Here is a 9,938-nt window from a genome sequence, read left to right as displayed (position 1 = left end):
AATTAATACAAATTTTTGTGTTTATTCAATTGTATAAAATGTTCGTTTTTATAGTTAAGGATGTTCTACTAACATTAGCATTAATAATGTTAGACATTAGCATTTTGTTCCTCTTATTAAAAAAACATACTGTTGATTTATTTGATTGGTATTAAATCATATAGCTCAACGAATTGCAAGATATCCGTTCAAGAGTGTTAAACAAATCAAGGTATTTCACTTGAATTGAACCTTAAAAAAGTTGAAGAATAAACAATAACATTATATGTTCATTTTTATTTACAACTAAAATGTGCAGTTACATAATATTAGATGTACAATCCTTTTTTTTTTTTTCCAGTTTCATAGTTTCTTTATTTTACTTTTATATATATTATAAACGTTTATTTTTTATACATTACAATGTTCAAAAATAAATGTTCAATTTTTTCTAGTAAACGTTCATTTGTGTTGTGCGACTCCAACCAGGGGTAACTGGTTGGAATTAATGTAAGGTCGTAAGGCCCAAGTGCGCCTCAAGCCCAGGCCATGGGCCTCAAGGGCTAAGATGGGTCGGACCATGGGCTAGTCCAAGGGGTGATCTAAGGGTTAGCCCGCCTATCAATTATTATTATTATTTAATAATCTCACCTACTGATTATTACATACGAAATGAAATAATAATCGATAGGTGAGATTTTGAAATAATAACCCGTTATTAAAATGTTCTAAGTTATTGTTGAGATTATTTTAATTAAAATAGACAAAGTATATGTTAAAAGAAAAGGAAAAAAAAAGTATTACGTACGAAATGAATCATAGATAAAGAGAATAGAGATGATACATAGCAAGAGCCTTAGAGCCACATATGAGAAACAAAGGTGCTATGCAACAATTGAATTTATTGACACACCCACATCTACACTTAGTCACTTACTCATCTCATCACACATAAAAAGGGTCCTGAAATAAGTTAGACCACCAAATCTTGTTCCCTCAAATCCACAATGTATGTTTTCTTTCTACATGTATAGTATCAACACTTTTTCTGTTTAATTTCAAAAGCAACCACTTGCATGATTTCAATTTTTTCAACTACTTTTCTTTGGTAATTTTTTCCATATCAAACCTAGCTAAAAGAAAATAACATAAAATGATATATAAAAAGAGAACCAAAAAAAAAAAAGTATGGATTAATAATGATAAACAAGTTAGTCTTGTGTGGGTGATCTTCTCCTTGTCTTCTTGGATCTCCATATTATTGCAGAAGGGTCTGGACAAATTTGGTATGGAATCTTTTGTGGGATTATATCAGGAACTCTGCACCAAAAACAGGATAATATAGTTACATACTTTGTGGTTTTCAATTATTATTGTTTGTTTTACATAATTTAGTTCGAGTGTGATAGAGTATATGCAAATTAACTAAACTAGTTGATTAAAGCATTGGAGATTAGTAGAGACGCAATTCGACATTATACTTCATATATGTTTTGAAATGAATTCTCATAGTTCTAGTTATTTTTTTCTTACTTTTCTTATTATAGAGTAACGTTTAACCATATATCAAACATATATGTAAATTTAAATTAGACGGATAAAATAAAATAAATGAATAGAACTAACACTCCAAAAATTATATAATGTATTACAAATGTTAATGTATGCTATGACTAATATGCATTTAACCTTAATTAGCTTATTTAACTAACATCTGATGTTATTATCTTATAAGTTCTACACTTCTACAGATAAGAACAAAATAAATAAAAATTGCCTGACACTAGCATAGCAGATTGTTTAATTTTGATATTTGTCTATATCTATATGTACAATATTACCCATTAACATGATTGTTATCCTCTTTTTTTGTTAAGAATTAAAAGGAAAGAATCCTATGGTAATATGTAATTTAAAATTAAAAAAGTATACCCAGCCATACAAGGGGGAACAAAGGCAAAAAAACAGATAAAAAACTACATAAAATACAATATGTTCTATATTACCTCTACGCTAAAAAAAAATACAATTATATTACCTCTACGCTTAAAAAAAATACAATATGTTCTATATTACGGAGTACAATCTAATCAACCACGTAATTTTTAATTATGTATCTAGAGTCTATTCTCATTAACTGAAGGAAGCTCTAACCACTTGAGTTATCCCTCACTCTTTGATCTTAAAATGATGAGCTTTATTCAAATTCATTAGAAGTTATTTTCGAATATTTAATAGTTAAATACTCATAAACCATCCTTGAAAATAAATACTCGTATTTCATTTAGTTATTGTATGTCCGGATCATATAAAACTTTACCCATATTGACATAAGCTAGAATAATTAGAGGAGGGAATAGGGAGAATCTTACTGCAAAGGAGCAACTTCGATTTGAGAAAAGTCCAAAGTGAGTGAAGCTTCGAGTTGAGTGATGCATGCATATGATTTTGCACTCGTAGTCAGTCTAGCCGATGACGATGAACATGACGGCCTTGGTTGTTTTATTGCAAGAACTTTGCAATTCAATGTCTTTGTTATATTATCATGTCTCATTGCCAACCTGCCATTATCAAATAATGTCATCACTCATCACTAATAATGTATTTTTTTTTTTATAATTTGTCTAAATAGATTATGTAACACATAATATATAAATTCTAAAATAGTCATGATTTCTTGTGATTTTTGTAAATTGTGACGATTTATAGCTCAACACCCAACCACTAATGTAGAGAGCATATTATGTATATCCGGCTATAGTATATTTTTACTCATTTGTTGATTGAATGAGCAATTGACCTCGAATATACAGTATACTCGGATGTACATAACAAATTCTACTAACATATTATGGTACCACTATGATAAAATTGATTGAGGATTATAATGTGTACAATCAAAACAAAACAACCAAGACTTCTCATGGCTCGGTCTTTATCAAGGACTAATAGAGTAATTGTCACAATATTTCAACCCCTAGCATAATAAAAGAAACCATTATCTAATTGTGTCAAAAATATAGTATGATAACTTTTACCGAACATCTTAGAAGAGTTAAAACTAATTTAATTAACTAGCATATTTATGCGATCATTATTTGTGATTATGGGACTAATTGTTTCACGGTTTCACCATTGTTCAGGTTCTTAGTAGTAAAAGTTGACGAGACCAAATAAATAGGGAATAAAATAAAGTGGTCAACTTTATTTAAAGAGATGTCATGGCCAACTTACTGGTTGAGATAGAGACTTGGATAATGCTAATAACCATAGCAACCTCATCCAAGTTTTAAAGGTCAATTTTTCATTTTATCAGTATCTTTGTGGACCTTCCTGTTCGTTCCTATTACAGGTAATATATTCTATGCCGACCATACATTTGTATATTTTCTTAAACGAACTATCGACTAATTAATTTAAATTAATTAATATTTTTACATAAATGTAAGGAAGAAAAAGAATTAACTTTGTTACTCCGTAAATTGATTAACTTGATTTAATAAATTTTCTAGACGTCTGTTTTAGTGATCAATAGACTACCGAGTTTAGAAATGAAATGTATTTATATTATAGTGAAATGTCCAAGTTGAACCCACGCAAGAACACAAACCGCTCTTGCATAGGTTCAACCGTTCAAACCTAATTAAGGAAGGTGGATTACATAACAATAATCGAGCTAAGCTAGTAAGCTCTCTTGAGTATTATCGTGTTAAGGGTTTGAGGCTGATTTGCTTCATGGATACATAAATTTAACTATTGTATGAAGAATATTATTTGACACTTACTTCCTATAACATAGCCCATTTAGAAAGAGACAAAATAATATATATCAATGTAATACCAAAAAATATAAAGCTAAAAATTGATGACAAAATCACAAACACTTCTAAAATATATTATTGTACTTGCCATGTTCTTTTCAACAATCTTTTATTTCTTTCCCAAAATATAATAACTAGGATCCAGACAAACAATTAAATTTTCTAATTAATAATAGGTGTTATAAATAAATACAATTGATGATCGTATCACGTAGGACTCATAAATATGATAACATTGATATACGCATTGGCGAAAATAATTTGATTCCGACAAGAAAAGTTTGTATTAGAGTTAGAAGGCCACCACACACATGCTTGTCATTTTTCAAATTTATTATTTTTAGTACTATACTACTATGCTTATGCTACTATGAGGGGTATCGTACAATTTAAAATAATACTAGTAGTCAATTAGTCATCTTGAAAGCTCATTGTCAAATAAAATTAAAAAAAAAAAAAAAAAAAAAAAAAAAAAAAAAAAAAAAAAATCATCTTGAAAGCTATAGAGTTTTATTTCCTTGAAAGGAATAGAACACGTACTCATCTTCCTTCCCAATCGGACATCAGCCAACGGGTTAGCTAATCACGGTGTTTAGTTTGACGTTCAAGTTTGTTATGCTTGAGGCTATTTCATTGGATATCCGTGTTATTTTATTGGAGAATCTTAGTGGGCTGATATTGATTGAAGGTCTATTCACTTCAGCTTAATTTCAGTTCAGTGCAGTTCAGCTCTAATCAATTCAGTTCAGTTCAGCTTCTAATTTTCTTCCCTCATAATATATTCATTTCAGCTCTATTTAGTTCAGTTCAGTTCAGTTCAGTTTAGCTCAACTCAAATCAATTCAGTTCAGCTCAATAAATGTGAAAAGACCCTAAAACTGTTATAAGAGACGTTTATTTTCTCTTATTATCCCAACTCAAGCCCACTTTTCCCATCTAAGTGCCCTTTAATTTAATTTGTTGGAGTTATGTTTCTTAAAGCCTAGAAAATATTGGGTTTAATTGTATGTTAAATTTAGCTAGTTATCCCTATTAAGAAATTTTTTATGGGCTATTAATAATTATCTTTAGTTGGTAGGTGGTTGCCTATCAGTGATTTGTATTGATTCTCCCATTTATGGATTTGCTTAGGTTACTTGTAGTTGTAAATTGGCTTATGTATGTTACTTGTAAGTTGTAAATTGGCTTATGTATGTTACTTGAAAGTTGTAAATTGTCTACCATCTTTTTCTGTTACAAGTGACTTATAAAATTGTCTTTGTGTTGTTTTTGACAAGATTATCAAGATCTTTGTATTAATTTCATCGATCTTATGCAAAAGCTTGTGTGACCAATGTGACTTCGTACAGTCCCTCAACAACTATGCAAAAGCTTGAATGACCAATGTGACTTCGTTCAGTCCCTCAACAACAAGTACACCTGTGAGAATCGGGATTTGTGTTAACTTTTTCATACTCCCTTCGTCCCGTATTAATATGCTCGTTTCTCAAATTTCAAGGTAGAGGACATACTCTATGAGAAACGTAAAAGGTAAAGAATTTTATGAGAATAATAAAAAAAATATATATATAAGATATTATATAGGAATGATAAAAAGTAAGTAATGATTTTTTAGATATATGTATTTTGTATGAGAAAAATAAAAAGTAAATAATAGTTATATATTGTTTTTAGAAACATACACATCATTTTGAGATGCCATATAAATACAAGGGAATAACATTTTTTTTTTTTTTTGTATTTCAAACAAGCAAATTTCTTCAGTGTGTGTCACAAGTACAACAGTATCCTACGTACCTGTTTTGAGTGTTTCCCTCTAGTCTCTTTTTTTTTTTTTTTTTTTTTTTCAAAACAATTTTCCACTATAACAATTTTCCTTGTAATGTTGCCTTGATTAAAATCTATAATTCTAATTAAACCCTTTCCTTTCACATATTGTATAATTTATCCATGCATGAGCCTAAGGTGCCAAAACAACAAATAACATGACCCCTAAATAAAGAAAACAATAAAAATGCATGTATTACTCAGCTTGTATGCATAGATTACCATTAAAGAGGGAAAAAATTAAAACTACTCCATGATGAATTTAATACGTAATATTCTATTTTAATGACCGACCAAAGTAAATAATCTACCTTAAAAAAAAATGAAAATTCTTGATTCATATTGTTTGTCACTCCTTATATATAATTTGCTTAATGACTAGCTCACTCCCTTTACTAAAAAAAGTTAAGTATTTTAAAATGGGGTTGGTAAGGTTTTTGAGTGGTTAAAAATCACGACTTCCAAATCAAATGCATACTTGCTAATTAATTTTTTTAATCAAAAGAAAGCATCAATAGCTTAAAACAAATCATCAGCATTTAAGAAATTAAACTAGTATTAATAATGAAAATTACTCTTTTTCATTTGATATTATAAGGATATACTTGTATCTAGTGTAGTGGTAATTGTTAAATATTCGTTTGACAGTACATTATATGTACAATATTTATGATGATCTTAGTGCTAGAAGTAAAAACACTTGGTGTGCTAGAACTTTGGCTTTTTGCGAGTGTTGTAGCACTAGTGTTGTTTTGCTAGGAATTTGGAAGAGTAATATTTAACCTAGTGATGTAAATGGGGCGGGACGGGGTAGATGTTGGTCTTCCCATCCCCATCCCCACCTAATATTTTCATCCCCATCTCCATCCCCATCCCCGCGGCGGGTCCAATTTTCATCCTCATCCCCGCCCCACCGGGTACAACTCCAAAACCATCCCCGCCCCACCCCCCACTTGGATATCCATCCCCACCTAATTCCCACCAAAGACCCGCCTAATCCCCACCCAAGATCCACCTAATATCCGTATCTCAAATACACAATCTTACATAATTAATACGAATTATAAAATAAAACATTCTATACACATTTTTGTGTTATAATATAAGTGTCGTACAAAGTATTATAATTAATATGTATTTCATGTAATTATTTTATAAATTGAATAAAAGTATGTAATTTTGCTTTAAAAGATATATAGATGTGGGTATGAGATGGGGATGAGGCGGGTACGAAGTGGGGCAAGGCGGGGATGGGGCGGGTACAACTTAAAATCCACCCCCACCCCATCACCCATGGCGGGTATGGTTTTTATCCCCATCCCCGCCCCACCACCCGCCAAACCGAGACCCATCCCCGCTCCCAATGGGGCGGGTCTCCTACTTGACCCGCCCCACTGACATCCCTACACCCAACACTAAATTAGAATATAATGACTCACTCAACATTGTTATATGCATGGTTTAATTTAATGATCGATTAGATTATTAAATTAATACCAAGTAGATAATTGGTAATTTCTCTGTTCTTTTTTACTTGACCCGTTTCTTTTATCACGCTTGTCAATGCAAAACTTTAGCGATTAATAACTTTAAAATTTCATAAGTAAAAATTATAAAAGTTGTATATTACGATAGTACTTATTAAGACGAATTGAAAAAGATATCATATGAATATATTTTTCATTATATATCACTCACAAAAGACGGTCAAAGGAGAGGTGGTAAATAATGTAAAAGTCAAAGCGGATCAAGTAAAAAATAACGGAGAAAGTATAAAATTTTAAATTGTAACACAAAAAGTGTAACACATGTATCAAAAGTGACACATTATACTAAGACAACGACCTAATAAAATGCACGAATTTATTAATAACGCGCGACTTATTATTATATAGGTAATAAGAAGGAAGTAAAGTAATGAAGTGCAAAAGAAGACCAAACAATGAAACAAACTTTGGCATTATACTCATCTTTATAAGACCATAAAGGAAAGTAAATGAAATGCGCGTGAGACATAATACATTTCTAGGACATTTGAGTTGTTGATTGATCCATCTATCATGTGAATTTAATTGTCATCCTAATTCAACTACTCTACTCTATTTCTCTCTACTTTCTCCAGGGACCATTTCAAACCAACACTCCACAAGTTTTTCTCCTTACTCACCCGAAAAAGGCATAAAGATTATTAAGGTAGACAAAATCACATCTCGGGTTATATTATGAGTATCAGCCTAGACTTTACCAACTAACCTAGTAAAAACATAAAGATTAGTAATGTAGTCAGAATTATATCTCGGATTATATTATGAGTATCAGCCTAGACTTGACCAACTAACCTAGTAACAGTGTCTTATTAAAAAAAATTAATTTTTTTAGGGGACAATAATAAAAATTGAAGGGTAGGAATTAGCAAGGAAACACTGACCTGTAGAAAAAACTATGATCATGAAGACCAAGAACCAAAGCAAAGGCACCCATTTCTCTAACCAACCCCACCATTTTCTCTCCTTCTGCATCATCTTCTGTCACCACTATCTCTATTTTCGTCTGTATAATTCAAACCTATAATATATCAATATAATTACCAATTAATAATAGTACTAATCATATTGTTCTTGTTACAAACTATGTAATATAATTTAAATTCATGAACTTACATTAATAGATGAAGAGGTACAAATGTCATTGAAAGAAAGAGCTAATTGATAACCCTTTAAGCGAAGAAGCCTAAGTTTCTTCTTGTTACGTGACCTAGGAGGGTAGTAAGGACATATATGGAGGAGTGTCACGACGTCGCCGTATCGAACGAGGTTTTGTAGCGCCCATTTTAGAGCTGTTCTTGCTGTTTCTGATTCTTCTACCACCACTACTATTTTTCTCTCATCCATCATATATCTTTTTTTTTTTTTTTTTTTTTTTTGTGTGTGTTGTGAAGAAGAGGGTGGAGAAGTTCTAGAGGAGTTGGCAAGAAATGGGGGGATGTATGTCTTGATCAAGGTGAAGAGGAAGCATATATATATAGAGTTGTAGAGTAGTAGAGGAGAAAAGAGGGATGATGTGAACAAGAAGAGACTATAATTTAATGAGTGTTGTTTTAATTTAATTTTTATCAAGGGAAAATAAAATAAAATGTATCTTTTTTTAAAAGAAAATAAAATGAAAGGTATTCTAGTGAATGAGATCCTTGTGGTTGAGCATGACTCTTTTATATATATATATTTTTTTTCCTTCTATTATTAGTCTTAATTAAGGCATGAGAAATTGAGAATTGGTGATGAAGAAACTATTGTCATGTACTCTTTGTTTAAAGGCGGGATCATAAAATTATTTTAAGGGGACTGAAATATTTTAAATCTCTATTATATAAGCCAAGATAAGGGGTTAATAGTGTCCCCTTGTAAATACTAAACTATTTAAATTATGATAATTGAAAAAGTCAATCAATTAACAAAAATGGAAAGATCAGTCACTCAGAAAGTAAAAAAAAAAATACTCCGTAATAATCAATTACTTAAAATATGTCCAAAATTAAATAAATTACATGTTTTTTATTTATGTCAATCAATATACTAAATCAATTGATAAACAAATATGAAAATTCAATCAATCAAAATTATCTCCAATTGAATTCAATAACTAATAAAGGAAAGAAAGTGAGATGTCAATTTTCCATAAATTAGTAACTTAAATTATGACTAGCACTATATGCACGCGTTGTGTGCGTTAATTTCAAGAATTCATAACCAGTATGTTTAATGTATCATCAATACAAAATTTGAAATTTAAAATAATAACTTTACAAAAAATACATGTGAAAATTGAAATAAATAATCATCTAACTAATCAAATGTATAAAAGAGGATGAAAATTCTAATAACGGATTTTTTTACCAAATAGCCCTGAGTTTTATTTTTATTCACCATATACTCACAAAATTTTCAAATTCACCCTATGTCCCTGAATTTATCAAAAATATTACAAAATACCCTTTGCCACGTGGCAACCTAGGATTGGCTGCCATTTATATGATTTAATTTTTAAAATAAATATTTAATTAATTATCAAAGAATAAAAAGTAAAAAATCCACCCACCACCACAACCCAGCCCTAGCCGGCACCCTGTCCCTATAACACCCCCGATTTACTAGCTAATAATAAGCAGTAAATAAAGGAAAATAAATCAAACTTTGAATAAAAATGCGAAAATTTACACCTAAATATGAGGTATTACTGCCACATTCGACAACTTGTCAAGTGTTAAGGCTTACAAGATCACAATAATTATAACCCAATTATATAGGTGAGCTA

The 9,938-nt window shown here is 30.4% G+C and overlaps 1 protein-coding gene across 1 annotated transcript; it reads right to left on the bottom strand.

Moving 5' to 3' along the window:
* Positions 1-848: 848 nt before the first annotated feature.
* On the bottom strand, positions 849-8,923 carry LOC110726104. The gene is made up of 4 exons (XM_021905562.1): positions 8,288-8,923; positions 8,056-8,177; positions 2,352-2,540; positions 849-1,299 (listed from the first exon to the last, which is right to left on the bottom strand). The coding sequence occupies exons 1-4, from the start codon at positions 8,519-8,521 to the stop codon at positions 1,191-1,193; spliced, it is 654 nt and encodes a 217-aa protein (XP_021761254.1). The 5' UTR covers positions 8,522-8,923; the 3' UTR covers positions 849-1,190.
* Between the last annotated feature and the right edge of the window lie 1,015 nt (positions 8,924-9,938).

Source organism: Chenopodium quinoa, unplaced genomic scaffold (assembly GCF_001683475.1).
Source record: "Chenopodium quinoa cultivar QQ74 unplaced genomic scaffold, ASM168347v1, whole genome shotgun sequence".
Classification (NCBI taxonomy): domain Eukaryota; kingdom Viridiplantae; phylum Streptophyta; class Magnoliopsida; order Caryophyllales; family Amaranthaceae; genus Chenopodium; species Chenopodium quinoa.
This window is presented reverse-complemented; position numbering and strand designations above follow the sequence as displayed.